Here is a 23,458-nt window from a genome sequence, read left to right as displayed (position 1 = left end):
CCCAGCAGCTCAAACAGGGACTTTTCCAAGAGAAACACTGACTCCGCCCACAGACGCGAACGTACAGCATTGGACGGTTGTTATGAGCGCCCCCTGGTGGCAACACTACGGCAATGCATCTCATCTCGGAGGGGTTGACTGATAAATTATGAGCCTGACAAATAATGAAATGAGCAAGGGGTAAAATGTATTCTTAGGAAGTAATCCAACTACTCAACCGCATTCATTATTATTACAGTAAATTATGTTTGATTATATTCTATAAACTGTATATTGTGTTATCCTTGGTTTGAAGATAGATAGATAGATAGATAGATAGATAGATAGATAGATAGATAGATAGATAGATAGATAGATAGATAGATAGATGTGGTGACAAGACAAGCGAGAGGTAAAATTGTTGACCACTAGAGGGTAGTAGAGGGTAATGTTCCAGCACAAATGCTTTACATTATTCATTGTGAATCATGAGTCATTTTGCTTGCTTGATTACACACTGTATCTATCTACATACATGTACATTATATTAACATAGCTTTGTTAGACTAAATTTCAATCAACATAGTTTGATTAATTATGCAGGAGACTCTGTCACCCTCTATTTATGTGAGACACAGGGTGTTTTAGTACAGTGTTTCCAGGACATTGTGGATATGATTTAGCTGTGCAGAAAGCGCTGTGTTTCACAGTTGTATGGGAAGAGTTCCTGCTCCATTTAGCATAATCACACACACACACACACACACACACACAAGGGTGAGTGATGTTGTTTTTGTTTTCTTCATTTATGCACCATGTAGGTGAATGAATATGGCACTGCAGCTCAGTTCAGCCAAAACGAAGTCGATCCGCCATTAAGGGAGCCACGGCCTGTGAAGCTTTAAGGTTTCTCGTTCTCTTTCGCTTATGTCTGCCATGAATCAGTTATGGGAGGATTATGTTTTATGTTTTTAATCTTTTAAGTTTTCTACCTAGACTGAAAAGTCTCTGGACGTCTTCTAACTTATGTCACTGGAATGCAGTTGGTTTTGTTTTGTTTCTTTTTAACCCCTTTTTACCCATTGGAAATTACTGTTATTCTCTATCTTGATACATAACCATCATATTTCATGTTCTAAATGTGTTTTTCTCATCTTGTCATTAGAAAGTTTGTCAATGGTAGCAGCAATAATAATCATATTGACACAAATTTCCCGGCTGTCATGACTAATCTCCTCATATGGGCCCTCAGACACCCATATTACTCAAACCATATTGATGTGCCTGCTGGTTTAAGAGTGCGGTGAACTGAGGGCGCTTTGCCTTTCCGCTCATTTCTCTTCTCCTCACAACGACGCACAAAGCCGATTGTAACTAAACTGCTTCCCGGCTGCTTTTCTAAAGGCAGAGGGGGCATGGCGGTGAACAACAGGCACCACCGTTCAACCCCCGGCCCAACAGGAAGTGCTGTGGGGTTGCTATGCAGCTCTGCTCCCAAACTGCAAGAACTCTGGGTTCCCCGTTAACAAATGATGTGTGGTGTAGCGAGTATGGAAAACCATTCGAGCCGGCACTCCAGAAGCTCTACGGTAAGAATAGATCAAGGGAGGGATGAAGAGAGAGACAGATAGAGAGGGAGAGAGAGTTCACTCCTTTGCTCTTTGCTTCTTCCTCATTCTTTCTTTCCCTCCTTGCCAACGTACCTGTCATTCCACTCAGCCTCTCCATCCACTGCTCCTCCTTCATGTGCTCCCCTCCTCTTTCCCTTGTCTTCTCTCTACTTGCCTTACGTGACCCTCCATTACTTGTCCTTTCCTCTTTCATGTAACTATGATTTAGAACTACTTGATTATTGTTCTAATTCAAATGTTTGGAATGTCTGTTTTATACTAAACCAGTTGGGGAAGTTTCTCATGTGACTCTATGCTGTTTTTCATTCACAGTCATTCTGCCGTTTGTCTATTACTATTCTGCCATTCTGACTTCACTGCTTTCTCATTTCCCAACACAGAAACAATCTTTCTTTCACTACAATCCTAGCCTAATTTTCAAGGTAGTTTAGCAGATCAGCCAATTAAATCAATGTCATTTATTTAATGGCCCTGAATGCCCTCACATGTGATCGAATCTTTCTGCTGACTTGGCAGAGCTGTGCTCTGAGTCTGCTGACATCACCACCCAACTTACAGTGTACATGAAATGACCATCAAGCCTGATTAGTGTATCAGGGGAGTCAAGACACACACATGCACAAGTCAATGGCACTATAATGTAGGTGGAGATTAACTTTTGTTTTCCCATTTTACAAAGAAGCTATTTTGTACAGAATTAGTTTGGTGGTTGTATTGTGCCAAATCACATGTGGGTGATTTAGCACTAGATGTATTTTTAGGGCATTCCTATGCAAGGCTGCAATATATGGTGGGAGGGAATGAAATACTGCTGAAACTGATACATTGTTGTTGGGGAAGAGTCGACTGCATGTGTGATTTGATGTTTATGACAAGAAGCATGTGTAATTGTTGCATTTAGGCACAAACTGAGGGATTTAGTGCCTCACAACCGCCCCCCTCATTACAAGCCATCTTATCTTAGCGTCCATCACTGTGGAAGCCAAGATAAGTGTACATTTGACCTTTTTAAAGGTGCATTAATCCTGCATTCAAATGTATTATTGATTGTAGTAAGTATTCACTGTAGCACTGTAGAATCAAAAGAAGAACTTTTTATTGTGAATGTTTTTTCAACTGTATTACTGAACTTCCAACTGTGATTGATCTCAATGTTGTTTAGTCATTGTGTATCTCCTCTTCAATCAAAATAAATATAGATATAGTTAAGATAGTTTAATGCTTTTTTAGTGATCATCCTCCTGCAACTTTACAGACACATGTGCATCACACACACGCACACGCACCTTAATAGGACTACATTTCCAGTCACGTCCAGTCCTTCCATCGTCTTCTGAAACAATTCCATTAACTCTGATTTATTTCCTGGGTTCAATCCCTGTGAGAGCTGCTCTCACGCACAAGAGAAGCACTGCAGTATTTAACACTCAGCCTGTCCCGGACCAAACAGGAATCAAACCAACACACAGCGTATTTACTGATCTTTCGCACACCTTAATGCCAATCATTTGTTGATAATTCTGAAAGTATTCTCATTGGAAATGTTATAGTACTTCTATAGATACAACTAACACGATAAACATGAAATAAGGAGTGGTTTATACATAAAAAGGTAAAGTAGAGCAATTGCACTTTGTACAGATCATTTCTTGTAAATATCCTTCTTTTAGCACCTTGTAGCGCCTTGAGGACACATGCTGGATGTGACTTATCACCTAAGAAGCTTTTGGCTCTCTTGCTGATGTGAGTGCTGCAGTTCCTCAACAGTTTTAGCTCCTAAATGAAGCACCGAAGCTCGTAGTGATTTGTACAGTTTCTGCCATGAGTAGACCAACACCAAAGCTATTTAATCTTCTAATTCTTCTTCTTCTATAAAGCCGTCACCCGCGTTTCTTGAAGATGTAGTTACTGTTTACCAAGAAGTTGACGCTCTTAGACCACTAGATTAGAATCTAGATAAGAGCCCTGCATATATTGAAACTATTTCTTTGGTTTTTCATCAATTTGTCTGAATTTTGGAGGGCCTCAGTAGTTTCTTTGGGGTATGTTGGATACGAATCCCTGATCCAGAGAATAGAAAAACCTGTATTCTATCTATTCTCTGTCTATCTCTCTGTCTCTCTCTCTCCTTCCTCTCTCTAAACCAAGCATCCCCCTCTTCCTTTTCTCCCTCATCCTCTGTCACTCCCCTGTCTTCCTTCATCTCGTCTCCCAATCCCCACTGTTCTTCCTCCATCCCCCGGTTCTGTACTTTCCTCCCTCCTCCTCCTCCTGCTCCACTGGGATGCTGTGATGTATTTGTTTACAGCACAACTCCTCCTCCCACTCTGTGCGGCCTTCTCCCCCTCGATCTCCTCCTCTTCCCCTCCTCTGCCACCACACTGAAGCCAGTGTTTCAGTCTGCCTTCCTGTCACCAACAAAGCATCTCCTCTCTTTGTTGGGGCCTCCTTTTGGAGAGAGAGACCAGCCTCCAAGTTAATTGTGCATTCGTTAGCATTCTCCCGCCGCAGCTTAATGACTTGACTCCTTAAACTGTAGCGCCCTGCTGGAGAGGAAGTGCTGCGAGTGTGTGTGAGAGAGTGAGCATGTGTTTTTGCTGGGGGGGCTGTATAAACACACCTCTGTCAAGCTGCAATTACATAAACTAAATACAGCAATTACATTAAATTATAATTACATTTAAACAATATTAAATATTCTATATAAATTATTCTATTTTAACAGCTGATGGATTTGGTGTGATGACAGTTCACAGTTTGAACATTGTAGATAGATCAGTATCCACAGTTGCTTTGCAGACATCAATTATTGCAATTTTGTGACTAGTAACTATTTTTCAATTAGTAAGAATGTCATAATTGAGTTTAATGTGGAATCCCATGAGTAGATCAGTAATTTAATTGAAGCTATAACATGATGGTTTTTTTACAAGTTCTATGAATCCATACGTGTCATCATTTATTTGTGTGAGACCTATTTACTGTATGATTTACCTAAAGCTCCATTAAGACAAAAGTCACTTTCTCCCTTTGTGATTGTTGATAGAGGTAATGTAGAAATCTGATTAGATCCATTTTTTAGAAGGTAATTATTATTATTTGTTTACTTAAAGCTTGGAAAATATGTAGTTTTGAATTCTTCAGTCCTGAAAAACTAGAATTTCATGTCTCAAGGGGCTTTAGGGGCTCACATGTCAGCGGTCCTCAGCCCAGCAGCAGCTTTCTGAGAAAACATGAAAAAACAAATCCTTTAGCATGTGACAGGAAAAACAAAGGAAACCAGGGGAAAGGCAAATCAGACTCCTGTTAGCCAATGGCCAGGTGTGGAAGCAGACAAACTGCAATGAGACAACAAAGAGGCATAGAAAACAATAATGAATAATGGAACACATACAGGAAGTGGATCCAGGAAGGCCGCAAAGACGAAGTGAGTCTAAGATCAGTCAGCAAGATGGTCCAGAGAAGAGAGACAGTTTGGTCCTTTTAGGTAGAATGTAACACACATACATACACACGCACACACAAAGACAGTCACATAAAGGTGGAGACATAGAGAGAGAGTGAGGCCGTACACCTGTCTGTCCACATTATGGTTCTTTCTTTTTTTAGCTATTTCTTGGCATGTTTGCTCTCCTGGCAGCCAACACTTTCTTTCCTGTTTGTGGTCACAGAGGACTATGACAGCATGTCCTGACTCTTAGGTGCATTGGTGCATTACTTTTAGCACAGATGAGGTTCAGAGGTGAAGGTCATAGAGTAATTATGAGGAAATTGTTTAATTCCCATAATCATATTCAGTCCCTAACAGACTGCTTGTTCTCCATCCTTCTCTACCATTTCCATCATCTCTATTACTGATTATCACTTCTCCAGTACTATTCTATTGTCCCTCAGGTCCAAAGTCATCATCACTATCATCTCAACATTGTATGTGTGTGTTCTTATTTTTCTGCATTTCTTCAACCCTGACAGCATGTTTATGATCTGTGTTCTTCTGTGTTACCAGCTGAGGGGTGGGAGGGACATTGAGCAGAAGGGGATTGTGGTGCTAAACTCACACACACGTTCTCTCCAGGGACCACGTTAGCAAGCTGTTGTTGCTGGATGCAGTACGAGTTGTTTTTCAGCTGCAACAACCGGTGCAGTATCTTGTCGACTGGAAAGAAAAACATTTGCTCAAATAAACCCAACACAAATGAACCCAACATCTTGGCTTAGTTGCTGAATTAGTGTTGCCACGTTTGAATAGGCTTACACAGGTTATCAACTAAATGAAACTAGTTGAGACTGATGATGTATTCACGGTCTTATAATTGAAGAACAAACTTGATTTACTGGAAGTACAAGTCTCAGAAACTGAGAAAGATCAATGTTACAAAAATAAGTCTTATTCTCAAACCTGATCTTCATGCCATCATAAACTATTAGAAACGGGGAGGCCAAAGAAAATATAGATGTTCAGCATTGTACTATGGAAGAGTGAGAGTAATGTAAAGACAAGGGCCACGTGATGTGATCAAATTTATGACCTGGATTTGGTGGGAATGGGAAGTGCGAGTCCAAAGAAACAAAACATTGGAGAGACAGTGAGGACACAAAGCACTGGAAGATAGAATCAAGTGAGACTACCATGGAGATGGGAGAATGACATAATGGCCACAGCCAGGAAGACACAGATCAGCTGGACCAAGAAAGACTACAGTCTTAAAGAGCCTCACTATCTTGGCTTGCAGAAGTGTACGGACAAAGCCAAGAAGAAGTGGGTAGGGGGGCTTTATTGAAAACCAGGGAGTCATCTTTGAAAACAAGCACACCACAGGGGCAATAATTAATCATTCTGGGGCATGGTTTGACTCTCACTCCTCTCTGGGCTACATGGTCATCTGATTAATTGGTATGAGTGTGAAGTTTAAGGACACTCGGTTTGAGAGGAGGGCAGACCACCACCACACACAAAGCAAGGGACTAAAATGCAACTTTAGTAAAAATTCAACACCCGACTTGACAACAAAATCAATCGCTGTGGTGATAGTGGTGATGCTGTTAAACTACCAACAGGAGGTGAATAAAGGGCATCCACTACACAGAGAGTCTAAGGTTATAGTGTGTTTCAAAACCAGTCTGTCTGGTGTCACAACAATCATCCACAGTCTTTAGTGGAACATTTCAATATGCATTTTCCTGTGTCAGGAAACAAGCAGGGTGAATACATACTATAGCTTCAGGGTTGGGAGGAAGACACACAGTGTTTGTAGGAGCTGCTCCCATCAGCACACCTGTCCAGATTCCAGGGAGTGGCTCACTGTTCAGGTAACAATTCCACTTACCGTAACGGGTGGTGTATGGACCCAATTGCAGTACAAAGGACTCAGAATCACTGGTAAAGTTCAACGGTTTACTGACACTCCGGCAGACAGCACAGAAACACAGTGACAGGCAGCGATCGGTCGAGCGGGCAGGCAGGCAGTCAATCCAGCAAAGGTACCAGGAAAGAGCAGGCAGGCGGGTAGTCAGGAGCAGGCGGGCGGTCAGGATACCTGGGAATTCAGGAGGCAGACAAAGCAGAGGAATCAGGGACAGGCAAGGACAGAATATATGTGCTGGGCTGATTGCATGTGATGAGAAGCAGCTGTGTGCACAGGTGAGAAGAGAAGACTGGCGAGGTGGCTGTGCCTGGAGGGTGAGTGGAGCGGAGGCAGGATCAATGGAAAAACACTGAGAGCTTGATGACTGAACTGTGACACTAACACTCAATGAACAACAACACAGGAACGTTGACATATGCATGTATAGGATGACAGGATTCCGTTTCTGTCTGAATATTCATATTGCATCAACAGTGTGCAATAGGAGTAGAAAGATCACCAAATCTGTGGTGATTCCTCTCATTATTATTATTATTATGATTATTATTATGATTATTATTATTATTATTATTATTATTATTATTATTATTATTATCTGTATAAGTGTAAAAAAAAAAGTAAATCAAAGTATTTACTTTCTAGAAATGTGAATGATTTTTCGCATATGGTGCTGTTTGCCGTACGAATTGATGCCACAATTTGTTTCATATTTTACATTTTAAGAATATCCTTGGTAAAACGTAGACATTGGCTCGGTGACTAAACACTTTTTACATTATACTGATCGAAGTTTTTGCTTCGACATGGAGGGCTGACTGAATTTTATATTAAAATATTTATATTTAAAAATGATTGGACTCGTACAGAATTGACATTTTAAACACAGACCAATGTCAAAATCATAATAGGTATTTAATTTCATTATTTTTATTTTCATTTTTATCTTTTTGTTTCCGCTCTGCTTCCTCTGATCGCACGTGGTTGCCGAAACATACCTGCACGTCGACAAAGGTGGAGGCGTCAACGGTGAGTCCCGCGCATGCGCACCTCCATATCCCCCCTCATCAGTTGAACATTATGAAGATCCTAGAGAGCGGAGCCTGATTCAGCCCTCAGTGTGTGGACCGGACCGAGGCGGGCAGCACGCGCATTGCCACGGCGGAGGAGATGGGCGACAAAGAGAAACGGAAGAAGGATAAAAACTCCTCCGGGAGCGACAGAGTCACACTGAAAAAGGAAATTGGACTTTTAAGCGCTTGTGCTATTATCATCGGTGAGTACACGGCATATTTTGTCATGAAGTAGTCCATGTATGAGAAGCGAACACGGCACAACACCGGTTCGCCGGTTCGTTGGAAAAGTTTAACCGGGAAACCTGTTTGAGCGACCGGCTGCTGGGTTAACAGTTGTAACGGGGGGAGGAATACGCGGTCCTCGTTAGTGTTGACGTTAAAATGGCACATAGAACAGAAGGAGTCCATCACCATTCAGTCGTGTTTTGTTTTGCCAGGCCCGGTCTGCTGTATGGTTATACTGCAAAACCGTAGTAATATACAGTATGTTTGTTTTAGAACTGAGTTTGCGCCAAAGTACGCGCAGCGAGGCCACTTTTACGCACGGACGTTCCGCCTCTGAAGTCTAGGTTCAGTTCGGGCTGCGGTGTTGCATCAGTCTGCCGGTCTGGATATGTGCATGCTTACGTGGCTGGATCTTTTTCATGCTGAACTTGAAAGCCATGCTCACAAAGCTGAGACTCGATCTGAAACTGTGGGAGGATCTTTGGGCACGCGGATTCGCGTTGTTGCTCGGTCAGGGTTTCGATCCCCCAAGGGTTTTCCACTTAGAATCCTGTCTCTAACCGCTCTATAGCATAAAAGTCATGCTGTAAGACAGGAAATAGCCTGCAGCCACAGAGTGAGAGTGAGTTTTTCCAGTATTGAACTGTGCTCTACTGTGCACTGGTGGAGCTCATTCTAGTTCATGACCAACAGTGAGATCAACAGGTTTGGTCATCACATGCAAAAGTCGCATTACATGTCACTATTTCTGGAGTCAGTCCAGGTAAGAAAGATGATGTTATTGCTGGATGAGTGGATTGAGTTGAACTTTGACGTCTGTCACAGGTCATTGGTAAATCTATAATTTACCTCAGCAGATTGTCTTTCATGCATGTCTTTGCCTGCCACTTCATTCCTTTCCCCATCAATCTGTCACAGCGTCTCACATCCTTAAAAACAAGTGGGGATTTATTACATTTTTAAGCGGCTCCATAATATAAGAATGTGTCCTTGTCCCATGACCGGGACATTAGGGTGAATGTGTCATTGTCAAGATCTTATTTTAGACCTCTATAGTTCAAGCTACATGTTAGTGAGCATACATCGGCTCTGTGATGTCCATGAGTCCCTTGTAGTCCTCGTGGTTCCTCCATTTGGTTTTCAGATGCAAAAGTCTTCATCCAGCCGTAACAGGTTGTCATAAGTAGGAGAGATTGAGAAGATATGATCCAAGAGAAGTAGGACAAAGATTTTATAGTTTTTTTCTCACATTAGAAGTATGTTTGATTGCCTGCATCTGCTACAGTTTATAGCCCCTCACATGTTCCACAGTAAATACATCAAACCTCAAAGTCACTGAGCAAACCAGAAAGCGCCCAGCGTCCTAAAGAGGAATTCTCTCTGCTTGAGGATTCTAAACATTCTGGGACTTGTCTTAATCAGAGTCATGAGTCCTCTGTGAGTCTTGTCTACTCTCTGGAGATACAGTCTGAAAGCAATGGCAGAATACAGAGTAGAACATGCATACATATACATACATATAGGAGTAATTCATGGGGATAGTTTTTAGATCCTTTCAATGATGGAATGAAATACTTTTATCACATTTTGTGGACATACTTTATGTAGTGAAAGACGTCTCCGCTTATGGCCTGCAACAGTGTGGCACTTCCGACACTGCATTTTTCATAGTTTATCTTCTAGCCAAGGTAAAGTCTATTGTTCTTTATCAGAACTTGATAGTGTCCAGCCAAAAGTAAAAGTTCCCCTTTTATTTGCCCATTTAACTAACACGGTCATTTCTCCAACATCTTCTGCTGTAACTGCTATGTCCAGCTCTCGTTCTCCGACCTATCCTGAACATATCCCACAGTATAATTGCTAAGTATATCTGTAAAGTATATGATATGGCTTTGTGTAACAGCATTATGATAGTTGCTTACTTCGTCTGATTATATCTGACTATAAAAAGGGAGCTACGATTGTTACTCAAATCATGAACAGCTGAAGCTACTGCGGATGAGTAATCGTGTTTAGTACCAGAGTGATAATATAAAGCCAAATTGTCACGGTACTGTTACATGCCATCTTGGTTCATGCAAGACATCTAAAGTCGTGAGTCATCTGTTATGCCAACGTTGCTGCAGCTCTTGAGAAATACTAACGCAAACATTGTGAGGGAATTTCTCCAGACATCTGTATGTTTATCCAACCTGTTCATTTGATTCTATTGAAGCCCTTGGTGATGTTGCTCTCTTTATGTGGGCAAGGAAACCATAGTTTATAGAGATCAGTAATGCTTCAGCGCTGACTTGAGTGATGCATGAATTACATGACGAAGCAAACACAACACAGGGATTATGTAAGCGCTCCGCATCTCACCACATCCTCCACAATCAAATGGGACAGTGGTAAACGCGGCCTCTCCTCTGCATCATTAGACACGGGTCTCTTCTTCTTCTTGTGGAGGTGTCTGAATCCTTTAGAGAGGAAGAAAACACACACTGATATGTGAGCACCAGAACAAGGGCTGCACCATTTTGCCAAAACATCACACTGCGATTATTCTAAAAATATGTACATAAATACACAAAATATAACATGTTGAGCATATCCTTATGTATCATATAATGTTTTATTTAAGGCTGAAAATTTGAGATGTCTATCTTTTCTGGTTTCAGTACAGGGTCAAAGTGATGTTCCAGCATTGCCTCCTGCACTTAAAGCTCTCTGATGAAGAGCTGGGTAATGCATTTCTGTGCCAAAGTGCACCTCTAGCAGAGGAGTTATCCTCTCCTCTTGCACATGCCGCCCAGACATGATTTAATAAGTTAAATTGCTTTCACCTTTCATAATAATTGTACATTTTCATCACAATTCTGTTTTGATAAATTGTGTAGCCTTTGAAGGACACCACACTGTGCAGAGCCCACATGGTGTTCACTGCAAACTGAGCCTGCAGCTGTTTATCCAAGTGTTTATTTAGGTGAGCAAAGTCAAAACAAGCCCTATTTACAGGCAAGGACCAAACGTCTCAGCAAAGACTCTAGAGTCTTTAAGACCTATGAAAGCTTTTATGGTTCAAACATACATGGATATGGATCCTTTCCAGAGCAAAATGTATCACCAGTTATCAAATAATTAGCTTTACTATCTCTAATCAGCAGCTTATCCTTCATTCCATTTGTTTTTGTTAGGCACAAACTCAAGAAGAAAGCTGTAATGTGAGGAGGTGCAACTGTAAGTCAAGCTCGATTCAGCTGGGGAGAGATAGTTCCTGCTTCTATAACAGCTCATAGTTATAAACCCACACAGGATCATCACCCAACTATGCTGCTTTTAGCCTCTTCTAACTCTTTTGATAAGACAGGATAGCTGGGTTAACAAGAGGTGGCGAGGGAAGTCGAGAATCTACAGGAATCAAATCTAATATATGAGTAAAGCAAAGAAAGCTAACGTTTCTGGTTGTCTGCTGGATGGTTGAATAGGCAATTGGCCATGACAACTCCCTAAGCTGTAATGCCTTTACCTGCTGAGACTGGACTGACAGGTCAGAAACATACCGGGATGTTTGTTTCCACATCAAACAGAGATTATTTATCACATAAGAAGAAAATAAGTACTTTTATTGGCATATGATATGTTGATAGCACTCCTAAAATAAGCAAAGTTCACCTTTAGGATGTTATTCCAGTCAACCAGTGGAGAAGCTACTGCTGATGCTATGGGTTGTTTGCTTGCATACGCACCTGTTTGGAGTTGACTCCACACTTACTGCTTCAGCATGGCATTCAGGTGGACCCATTGATATCAATGGTCTCTCCTTGCCTGCTCAACGATGTGCGAAGCCGGCTTTTCTCTGGAATGAGCACATCCGTGTGAGTGGCAAGTGGCTGTCCTTAGTCAAAGCTTCAGCCCATGCAGCTTCCTAGCAGCCTCAGTAAAGTCGGGGCCACACCCATAAACTTTGGGGGGGGGGGGAGGGGGACTCCAATGCAGACCTGAAATTACTACACAACACCCAAAGCGTACATGTTATTATAGTTGTTTTAGTTTCACTCAAGCATGGATCAAAATGAGAATGGAAAAATTATGACTACCATCAAAGACTGTTACTGCCACTGTGTGTCCTTTGGAACCACGCAGCACCAAACATGCTGCGTCTGGTGTATTTGAAAGTTTGAAACCCTGTTTCTTTGATAGCTGACGGTGCACTTGAGCAATGTAATCACTCCGCTGTGCTCTGCTGCCTAATGCCAGTTCAGCCACAATCACTAGATCCGGACTTGTTGAGGGCCGTGATCATATCTCTTGATTTTAGTATCGCTGTTTCCACCCACGTGCAACTGGGCAGACAAAGACACAATTGAGTGGACAGAAAAAAAGAGAGCTCGGGCCTTTTGAAGACAAAGAACATTACAGTACAATACAGAGGAAGTTTTAACACAGAAGAGCCGCACTTCCTCTCAGTACTTATACTTGTCACTCTGAATGCCTGTAAGTGTGAATAACCTCCGTTTTCTTCTTCTTCTCCCCAGGGAACATCATCGGCTCGGGGATATTCATCTCTCCCAAAGGAGTGCTGGAGCATGCAGGCTCCGTGGGGCTGTCACTCATTGTCTGGGTCTTGGGCGGGGGGATCTGTGCCCTTGGATCCATGTGCTATGCCGAGCTGGGTGTCACCATTCCAAAGTCTGGAGGAGACTATTCATACGTGACAGAAATCTTCGGCGGGCTCGTGGGGTAAATACTGCCACGCATGAACAGCAGTGCCACTTTGTCACATCACTTTCAGTGGGATAGTTTGGTGCCCCACTGAGGCTTGAGAAGGCTTGATGAGGTAAAATGCATTATTGAAATAAACAAAAGGACATTTTTACCCACCCATAGAGAGAAAATACTGTATATTTATGTCAGGGAAAGTTTCTCCCTGATGTGTAAGAAATACAACAGGCAGTCTGTGCACCTGGTACTCTTTAGATCTCAGCACTACAGTATTTATGAAGGCCGGACTCATTTCAGTGCCCATGTGGATCCAATCAGCTGTGTGAGTTTGATGCGGTCACGTGACAAGTTGACTTAGAGCAGCACTGTTAGTCAAAAGGCTCAATAGCGACTCGACAGCCGTGCACAGAGCAGCACATGTGACCCCCGTGTGGCTATTAGTCAAAAATCAAGGAAAGAAAGGTTTACGACCGTTTGAGAGAGGGACTATGCTGAAGTGAGTTCTTTGGAATTGTGATGCTTCGGATTAGAGCTCCTCTTCAGATATAACACACGTATTCATGTTAATTAAAAAAACATTACAGTGACCACCAAGAGGATGCAAAGTTCTTCTCAATATGATGATGAAGTCTGAATGGAGGAAAACAGCACAACACCACAGCTTGTACGCATGTTGCATCTATAAATGCAGGTGTTATAAAGTGAGCTGTGTGTAACGGCCTGCTTGTTTATCTCTTGTTGTCATGCAGATTCCTGTTGTTATGGAGTGCCGTCCTCATCATGTATCCGACCACGCTGGCCGTCATCGCTCTCACCTTCTCTAATTACGTCTTGCAGCCGGCTTTCCAGAACTGCCTGCCTCCGTACATGGCCACCAGACTCCTCGCCACCACCTGTATCTGTGAGTCACATGCAGACAAAATCCCTTTCCAAGCGCTTCACTTCAGTTCTTCCTTGCCGTTTTGAGTTGTAAGCTGTCATTGCTGGTGAGTTATGGCGCCACAGGTCCTGGAGATCGATGAACAAACACTGCGTCTCCACCTCACCTGAACGTTTAAGCGGGATGCAACATTGAAACATCTCTCGGTTACATCAGTGAAGGGTGTAGCACAACATGCATATATTTAAACAAAAGTGATCATTGAACACAATCATCAATCACTGACATGGGAACAAGATTTATCAGAACAAGGCTGAGCTCAGCCAGGGAGGTCCAGCTGCTGCAACACACAGGTCACTTTATGTCAGGGCTGTCATTTATACTGTAAACATATTCATGTGTTAAGAGGATAACATGAAGCCGCCTTGCCTATCCGTAGATAAACAGATTAAATTTAGATGAGCATTTGTAACGACCAACCGAATGTGAGTGTTGAGGAAAGTGATGAGAATCGGCAAAATCATCATTCTAGTAATGCGTCAGTCCAGCAGGTTAGGCCTGATCTCCCTTATGCTCAGAAGTAGACGATGTTTATAAGATACTTCACTGTGTGCTGGAGGTCGTCACTGACATTTGTGGTTCCCTTTGAATCGAGTGCTTTATTACAATCCTTGGATCTGATCAGTGTCTGGCTACACCATGTACAAAGAGAAGCCCTCTGTATTTAAATAGCTGGTGGCACAAGCAGAGTGTGTGCTCACGCCTCTGCCAGGCAGTTTGCACTTGTCTAAACTGGATGTAGGACTGGACGGAGGTGGGGAGAGGGGGGGAGTCATGTGTATTAGTGAGTAAGGACAAATGCTTGTGTTGCGCAAATGGACCTCCACTATTTTTGGTCACAGAATGGTACAACTGTTGGCTGGGTTGACCAGGGGCCCACTGCATGTGTGCCGTGTCCTTGAGTCTGATCTGTGTGTGTGTGCGTGTGTGTCGGTATCAGTGTCAGACTCCATAATGGTGCCAGTCTTTGAGGGCACCGCTAATGAGTGTGTGCGGCATTGTTTATTGTTCTTCTGATGTTATCACGATGCATCTGGCACCAAAACGCAATAGAAACAGGAAGTGGGAAGGATACCTTCGATGTCAATGATGGGCGATACTATTCACCAGTTAGAGTTGAGGTTGGCTGTATGACGTTTCTGTTGGCTTCCTCCTCTCTGGTTCACATCATCACGCATCGCACTGACGCTGCAGCCTCCGTGTGTGTTTGTCTGCAGAGAAACATCAAATTCTTATGTCAGCAACAGTAATGACAGTATGTCCATTTAAGGTTACCATTCTGCTGTGGCATGTCACCTGTAGGCATTCAGACTTTAGGGGAGCCTAATGTCACTCAAGGGACATCATGGTCGCACAGTAGCTGAAGCTTTTAGCAACAATGTTATGGCTCCAGTTTAAGCCACAGGGCAGCTTCAAAATCACAATCCTGGAAAGAACAAATCAGACCCTCAGAAACCCCAATCACCTCGAACCAAAGCTCAAATGATGTTGATGTGCGAAAACTAAAGGAATTCCACCAAACATATTACAGCCCTTGCTGATTTATCACGTGTCGCTCTGACCTCATAAACTTCTTAACAGAGGATTTTCAGTGCTCGGTGTTACAAAATGAAGTTTGAATGGTGATTTGTCCGCAGCAGAGACAGAGTGCACACTTCAGAGCCCATTGGTCCGATTGTGGAAGTGGAAAAGGCAGAGTTCCACTTATAACAAAGTCATTATAGGCAAGAAAGAGCAGGGAGTATCTTGGCTGCGTGTGTGTTTGAATGTGTGTGTTTGGGGAAAACACTCATTGAGAATCACTGGGTTAAATATAATATTGCAGTGCGCAGCTGTGTCTTATGGGTTCTTTAAGTGAGGTGTTTATGAACGTTTGTGTGGTATGAAGGTATGTGATCGCATGCTGACCCCAGTCTCATGTGAGCATTAGGTGTGTGTGTGTGTGTGTGTGTGTGTGTGTGTGTGTGTGTGTGTGTGTGTGTGTGTGTGTGTGTGTGTGTGTGTGTGTGTGTGTGTGTGTGTGTGTGTGTGTGTGTGTGTGTGTGTGTGTGTGTGTGCGCCAGTGCGCCAGACAGATCCAGTTGTGGGCTGCCTGAGTCGGAGCTGTTAGTGCAGTCATGTGCCCAATGTTCCCATTTACAGATTTGATCTTTGTGCCAGTCATAACACACAACACTCCTGCTGTCCATCATATCATTCTGTCAGACTTTGATGATAGATAGAAATCACACAATTTTCTGGAACTTTCCATTAACTCATTGACTCGTGTATCTATATATATGTTGCAATACAACAGCAGAATACGTTGTCGTTTTAGCGGAAATTGCAGTGGACGCGATCAAAAGGAGCGTCTGTTTGTGCTCTGAAAGTCGAGCTGTATCAGGATGCATGTACCAAGTGGCATGATGAAAAGACCGTAGAAGCAAGATACTACCACAAAAATGTCACGACTCATCTACAATCTAAACAAAGGCGATGATTATTATGTTCTCTTAGTAACAGGGCCACGCGTTAGTGCTTTTGTTGCGGCCTGATGTCTTATCACAAGTAGCCAGGTGTGAATGCTCTGCAGACAGCGCGGATGCATTCATTGATCAAATCAGCCCAGAAGTTCTAAACATCACCCCACCTCCTTCCTCCCTATTTCCTGCTGGGCCTCTGCTCTCATTCATGAAGTTCACCTATGTGGGGAAGTTTGGAATCCTTTGCTGGACGGCGGCAGTGAATACGGATTAGACAGCAGGTGAGAATATGGCCAAAGAGTCAGGGAGAAGTCCAGGTATATGCAGCACATGCGAGGGAACTGAGCTGCAGGCGTGAGTGATGATGATCGGGTGTGTGTGATCACAGCAGGTGACTGGCAAGGCTGAAGATGAGTGATGTGTAGAGGTATGTTAAGATAAGAGGAGGCAAAGGAGATCAAAAGCCTTTTCTGGCCTCATCAAATCTGGTCTTGGTGTTGCGTACTCGAGATGAAGATCGAGATCTACTTTATTCTCACTCAGACACACTGACAGGACATGAAGGAGGCAAGGCAGCCGTTATTACCTCTCTCTCTCCCTCTCCCTGTCTCTGTCTCTTCTCTCCCCCGCTCTGCATAATCTGGCCTTCCTCATGCATTAACACCTCGTGTTGACTGGATAATGTAGGCAAGGTGTAATCTAAGATGTAAACGGAGTGACTTACTCCGTACTATTTGTTCACCTAGCACGTAGTAACAATGAGAAGACACGTTTCACAGGGATGGGGAAAATAATTACTGTAAGGTAGAAGCTATTTATTGTACAAACATCTCTCGAAACTGATTTTCGCTTAATACATTTATGCCTTTTTTTGAATCCACTAAATTCCTGATGAGCACACTCGCGTAAAAACCACACCAAAAATACACAAGGCTGAAACTTCACTTTCTCCTGCAAAGTTGTGTTTAAGAAATGCATTTGAAGAAGCTCAGTATAACATGATTTAGTCAACTAATTTCTCACCGAGCACTGCCACTGAAGGTCACTGCCAGTCCAGCCACTGTGGTGAACAGATCCTGGAGCAGCGGCAGGAGCAAAGCCGAGGCTGAAGCCTTCTGATAAATCGACGCTGAATTCAGAACAGAAGCCATTAAGAGTAAAAGCAGTAATTAGTTTAGTATTCTAGTGCTGAGGCCGCCTGCAATAGAGGCCCTGACAGCAGGACACAGATTTACCTGCGCTGTCACATTCAAAGCCCCCCGGCACCTCCTTCCTGTCAGGGCCACCACAGAAGGAAGTTGAAAAAGGGGGGTCACAGAAACACAGGGAGCGGAAATGCGTGTAACACCCGTGGGGTAATCAACTATAAAACACCACAGCGATGGTGCCACCCGGACCTCCTGCCAAAAATTCACCCGCATCGTGTGTGTGTGTGTGTGTGTGTGTGTGTGTGTGTGTGTGTGTGTGTGTGTGTGTGTGTGTGTGTGTGTGTGTGTGTGTGTGTGTGTGTGTGTGTGTGTGTGTGTGTGTGTGTGTGTGTGTGTGTGTGTGTGTGTGTGTGTGTGTGTGTGTGTGTGTGTGTGTGTGTGTGTCGCAACGGAAGCATTTAGTTTGGATTTCTGTGGTAGGAGGGAAACCTTGCCCTGTTGATGGATGACATTGTCAATACCGCCCCCTCGTCCATGTGAGCCCTTACACACACATTTATTATCCCCCACTTACGTAATAATATATAATTTAGTGTTAGTGTAATATACTGATTCGTCCTTTGGCACAGTTACCAGCTGAGTCGTACTGCATACATTACAATATATCACACAGCATATTTCAGCACTTTCATAAGCGCCTCACTGACTCACTGCTTTTTAAGCTTCTGTGGGCACGAGGGAAATACAAAAAAAAATAAGAACTCATTGATCTAAACCGCAGTAAGATTACACACTCGGCCGCGTGGAATCGCTTCTCTTTTTCTTCAGTCAAACAGAATGGAAAGTTGAGAAATACTGCAGGCGTTTACTTTTCCATTCAAAGACACCTTATTTACATCAGAGAGAAGTATCTGGAATGCATATATTGACATATGGTGTGTTGATAAACAACAGCATGACCTACAGGCCTTTTTTCCTAAAAACTTGTGTGCGTTTTTATTTGCCTCCTGGGTATTTCTAGTACTGCATTCAAAATAGAAAAACCGCATTCAACTCTGGATTAAAGATCAACTTTGTAAGAATACTATGAGTGGTGGCCACTCACTGGAAATGGGGCAACCCTTCTCACGCAAACATAGAGCAAACACACAAACACACACACACACACACACACACACACACACACACACACACACACACACACACACTCACCGAGTAGGAAACAGGATTTAGGAAGTGCGTGATGCCACAAGCATGCTGTTCTGTCAGGAAGCATGCTGTTCTGTCAGGAAACATGATCTGTCTTTGAAGCTCTCTACTGCCTCACATAAATGTAGACATATGACCCCAGACCATGGGTTTCACAGCGTGTTGACATATTGTGTTTAGATTAGAAGTTCTAAAACGCATGAGCGAGCGCTGGTACATGTGTGTGAATATCATAACTGCACAGAATTAGAAATAAATGTACAGAATAATAAGATTAGAAATCAATGGCGCAGATAGTGTGAACCTCTGGGGCAACAAAGAGAGGCTGCTGGTGACACCACATGTCACAGAATAGCAGGTTGCCATCAACACCTTCCAAAGGCCAGCAGTGAATCAGCGGTGAAATGGAGCCGCCTGGACTGGAGGACAAACTATGATTCTGTGTCGAGTGTCTCCTGTTATGTCGTCTGGCGTAAACTAGTGTCATTTACATCATTGCCTCTGCCGTCAAGTGATAAACATAGGGAACACGACGGACAAAGGATCAGATCTTTAATTCTAATCTTTCATCTGTTGGATCTGTTTTTATCCGCTCTTATCCTTTGTAAGTCACTAAGAATGATCTTGTTCATCAAATGAGCTATATAACTAAACTTGCTTGCTTGATTTACACACACTCACCTCACAGGCGACTGATTTCTAAGCAGATACTTAGATACTTAGCTTTTGTCACATTTATCACTTTCATTCATATTTTGCAACCACAGCACGTGAGATTTATATTGATCACAGGTTTGTCTCTCTGCAAGAAATGGTCTTCCTAGAGAAATTAATCAACTATCACAAAACAAACAAGGTAACATAACGATATAACTCAAAGCAAAGCATGAATGCAGCGTGCCAGAGAGACATAGACTGTCACAGCACACAACCTGAGAGCAGGGCAGTAAGTGCCAGAACAAAAGAGTAAAAATGGAAAACGACTACATATATAATCAACAAAGGCAGTCATACACCCCAGGCTTTTGTGTTGATGTGTTTGTGCATGTGTGTTTGTGTGTTTGTGCAGTGTTCCTGACCTGGGTGAACTGCTCCAGCGTACGCTGGGCGACAAGGATCCAGGATGTTTTCACTGTGGGAAAGCTCCTCGCTCTGGGCCTCATCATAGTGGTCGGACTGGTCCAGATCTGCAGAGGTAAACACACTCATTGGACGCTATACAACGTGTATACAATATATCCATAGAATCACGTAATACATTCTAGAGAGCATCAGACAGACATGCAGTCCAGAGCCTCAGAGAGCTTTTCATCTTTAAATGCTTAAAGATTATAAACATTCCAACATTTCTGTCTGAAGACATGAGAGCTTTATATATCGAATGAGGTCATTCAGAGAGAATTTGCCTCGCTGCTGTACACGCTGATATCACAGCGTTAAAATGTACTGATGCTGCTGACCCCTGCTGCACCGGAGCTGCCACACACACTTCTATAGGAAACAAATAGAGACCTTAAATAATAAAATGGTGACTTAACAAATGATGGCTGGGATATGTAACAACTATAAGTGCTGTTGGTGCTTTTGTAGCCACGATTGAGTTTTTTAGGCTGAAAGTTCATCAATTTAAGCTTATTTAATCTCTCTTTCCAGGTTACTACTATGACCTGCAGCCCAGCGTGGCGTTTGAGTTCAGCCAGGATCCCTCAGTGGGCCAGATAGCGCTGGCATTCCTGCAGGCCTCCTTTGCCTACAGCGGCTGGAATTTCCTCAACTACGTCACAGAGGAGGTTGTGGAGCCCCGCAAGTAAGGCACACGCATGCATATGTAGTGTTTAAGGTTGAAATGTAAACATTTTCCATGAGAGATTGTATGATTTGTGACATGAATGTATTTTTGAGTGTACTTGGATCAAGCTGTCCTCTGAGTTGTGACTGAACCCTAACAAACTAGATGATTCTTGTTAGTAATATCTGCAGTAATATATCAAATAACACCTCAATGTTGTTGTTATTAGGAACCTCCCCCGCGCCATTTACATCTCCATTCCGCTGGTGACGCTGGTCTACACATTGACCAACATTGCTTACTTCTCCTCCATGACCCCGGAGGAGCTGCTGGCCTCAAATGCTGTAGCAGTGGTGAGGAGATCTGCACCACCAGATTACATCTGGCCCAGAGGAATCCTCAATTACTCATCATTATTATTATTGCTCATCATAATGATGTGCATCTAATGAGAAATTAACTGTTGAAACTTCTCATGTGAGATGTTCCAGTAAAATGTTTTTAACTGGAACCCGTACAGTACAAAGTATTGAAATGGGAAGCAAAGAAAGTATATTTAAAAATGTACAAAATCACATTCAGTATTACTGTAATGATGATTTCATGTCTGCTTATTAATTGTGTAGATCTCTCAATAGATCACTAACCTGATCTGGGTTGTTGTGTTGCTCCAGACATTTGGGGAGAAGCTGCTGGGGATGTTCTCCTGGGTGATGCCCATCTCTGTCGCTCTGTCCACTTTTGGAGGAATCAATGGATACCTTTTCACCTCCTCCAGGTACAACACACGAACACTTACACTTAAAACACACACTTAAAACAAACACACACACTTAACTCGGGTTAACCAAATCGATGAACCTTAGAGCAAGTGTGCGTCTGTCTGTAGGTTGTGTTTCTCCGGGGCCAGAGAGGGTCACCTGCCCTATCTGCTGGCTATGATCCACCTGAAGAACTGCACTCCTATCCCCGCCCTGCTCCTCTGCGTGAGTACCCACCACCGAGTCAAACATTAACATGATGAACCGTTTTGCATGTTTCCAGTCAGTTTGAAATGGACATTAAAATGGACATGTGATCCCACAGTGCACCGCCACCATAGTTATCCTGTGTATCGGAGAGACACACAACCTGATCAACTACGTGTCCTTCATCAACTACCTGTCTTACGGGGTGACCATCGCCGCCCTCCTCTACCTCCGCAAGAAGAAGCCCAACCTGTACAGGCCGATCAAGGTACGACAAAGTCTGCACCTCATAGGAGACATTCAGAAACTCTCACCCCACTGAACTGAAGATGCCATGACTGTGTTGTTGTTCAGGTCAACATGCTGATCCCCATCAGCTACTTGTTGTTCTGGGCGGTGTTGCTGTGCTTCAGTCTGTACTCTGAACCAGTGGTGTGTGGTCTGGGAATGGTCATCATGCTGACTGGTGTCCCCGTTTACTTTGTGGGCGTTCACTGGAAAAACAAACCCAAATGGATCTCAAGAGCAGTCGGTGAGTTGGGAAATCAATTTCCGTAGCCACATGTTGACGCTAATCAGTCGCAGCTCATCAATAGACTAACTCCTGTAATGCCTCCTTCATAAGTCTGTTTCTTTACTGTTACTGTATAATCAAATTAGCAGGGAAGGACATGTTTGGACATTTTAAACTGTGAAATACAAAACTCTATCTTAAGTGATGTGACTGAACACAAGAAAACAAGAAAATACCATTTACGCAAATTAAGCACAGGTCAGAAAATGCGTCAAAGCTTTAAATCTTCAAATTCAAATTGATTGAATAAAATGAGGAGGTCTGCCCCTGGTTATTTCCTTTGCTGTCATCATACATAATGAACTAAATAACTACAGGACTTAACTAATATACTAATTGCTCTCGTATCATGTACTGCTCCATGTTGAGAGGTTGTTCTTGATACACTACTGGAGGAATATGTGGTATTGTGTGGCATGTGGGGGGCCACCAGCTCTCTGTCACCCTGGCCCGGCTCCAAGAAAGAAGCCCGGGAGGCTCAGCATAAAGGGGGTTTGCCCCGTCTATTGTCAGTGTATTGTGACCCCGACCCCTCAGTATTATCAGCTGCATAATTTCTACTGGGAAGAGAATACTAGTCCATTCTACACCTGGAGGTGACTAAACTCTCTCTTAACAATGGTTTCTCAGAAAATGCTCTCCATGACCAGCTGACCGTACGCATGTTGTTTTATTGCCCTGGGTTTGAAAGCCTTGCATGAACGAGCTGGCCTCACTCTCTGATTGGTGCAAATTGAAAACAGCCTCTTAGGAACTCTGCAACACAAAGACATAAATAGAAAGTTAGTTCAAGATTCAGTGATGATTCAAGCTTCAAAAGTGTAAATATTGAAAGCCTTCTCTCCCTGCTGTGGTGTGTTTTGTTGCAGAAAGAGCCACGTACATCGGCCAGAAGGTGTGTTATGTGATGTTTCCTCAGGAAGACCCTTCAGAGACCGAAAGCCTCACTGCCTCCAAAGACCAGGACTGAGCACCACGGTCAACAAGGAATTCCATTTTGTTTTTTTTACATCAGTACTTGCACTTCCAATGTATGACATCGTTTTTACCCTGCTTGGTCACCCTCTGAATGTTGAAGAGATGGTATTAGCCATGTTCTTGTACAGATGCTGCATGAATGGGCTGTGGCGAAGGCCCAGTATAGGAGAAGCGGATGGTTCTACGTGATGCATTGTCCGTGTTGAGCCGCAGGCTTTTAGGTACTGTCCATCCCTTCTCACCTGTTTGCCAAGTCGTCTTTCATAAAGGACTTCCCTCCTTCTCACTCAAGGAACCTCCGTCTGCAAACTCCAGGTTTCATTTCCAAGATCTTCCCCCTTTTACTCTCTCACTAAATTCCCGTGCTAAAGTGCCTTATTGAGATGTACGCATGTCTAATGTTGGTTATAGC

At 43.1% G+C, this 23,458-nt stretch overlaps 1 protein-coding gene across 1 annotated transcript in view; it reads left to right on the top strand.

Annotated features, from left to right (window-relative positions):
• The first annotated feature begins 8,054 nt into the window (after nucleotides 1-8,054).
• slc7a10a (solute carrier family 7 member 10a) overlaps nucleotides 8,055-23,458 on the top strand; it is a 15,967-nt gene continuing 563 nt past the window's right edge. The window contains exons 1-11 of the mRNA XM_076155285.1: nucleotides 8,055-8,249; nucleotides 12,792-12,996; nucleotides 13,728-13,879; nucleotides 19,807-19,932; nucleotides 20,391-20,544; nucleotides 20,756-20,879; nucleotides 21,201-21,304; nucleotides 21,416-21,512; nucleotides 21,613-21,762; nucleotides 21,849-22,026; nucleotides 22,938-23,458. The exon at nucleotides 22,938-23,458 is cut by the window's right edge and continues 563 nt beyond it. Of these exons, the coding sequence (XP_076011400.1) occupies nucleotides 8,144-8,249; nucleotides 12,792-12,996; nucleotides 13,728-13,879; nucleotides 19,807-19,932; nucleotides 20,391-20,544; nucleotides 20,756-20,879; nucleotides 21,201-21,304; nucleotides 21,416-21,512; nucleotides 21,613-21,762; nucleotides 21,849-22,026; nucleotides 22,938-23,038 (1,497 nt within the window). The 5' untranslated portion in view covers nucleotides 8,055-8,143 and the 3' untranslated portion in view covers nucleotides 23,039-23,458. The remainder of the gene's footprint in view (nucleotides 8,250-12,791; nucleotides 12,997-13,727; nucleotides 13,880-19,806; nucleotides 19,933-20,390; nucleotides 20,545-20,755; nucleotides 20,880-21,200; nucleotides 21,305-21,415; nucleotides 21,513-21,612; nucleotides 21,763-21,848; nucleotides 22,027-22,937) is intronic.

The sequence above is a fragment of the Genypterus blacodes genome, unplaced genomic scaffold (assembly GCF_046128005.1).
Source record: "Genypterus blacodes isolate CSIRO-AG114 ecotype Tasmania unplaced genomic scaffold, CSIRO-AGI_Gbla_v1 ptg000067l_1, whole genome shotgun sequence".
NCBI classification, from domain to species: domain Eukaryota; kingdom Metazoa; phylum Chordata; class Actinopteri; order Ophidiiformes; family Ophidiidae; genus Genypterus; species Genypterus blacodes.
The sequence above is the reverse complement of the archived record's forward strand: the minus strand, read 5'-3'. Positions and strand labels throughout refer to the sequence as shown.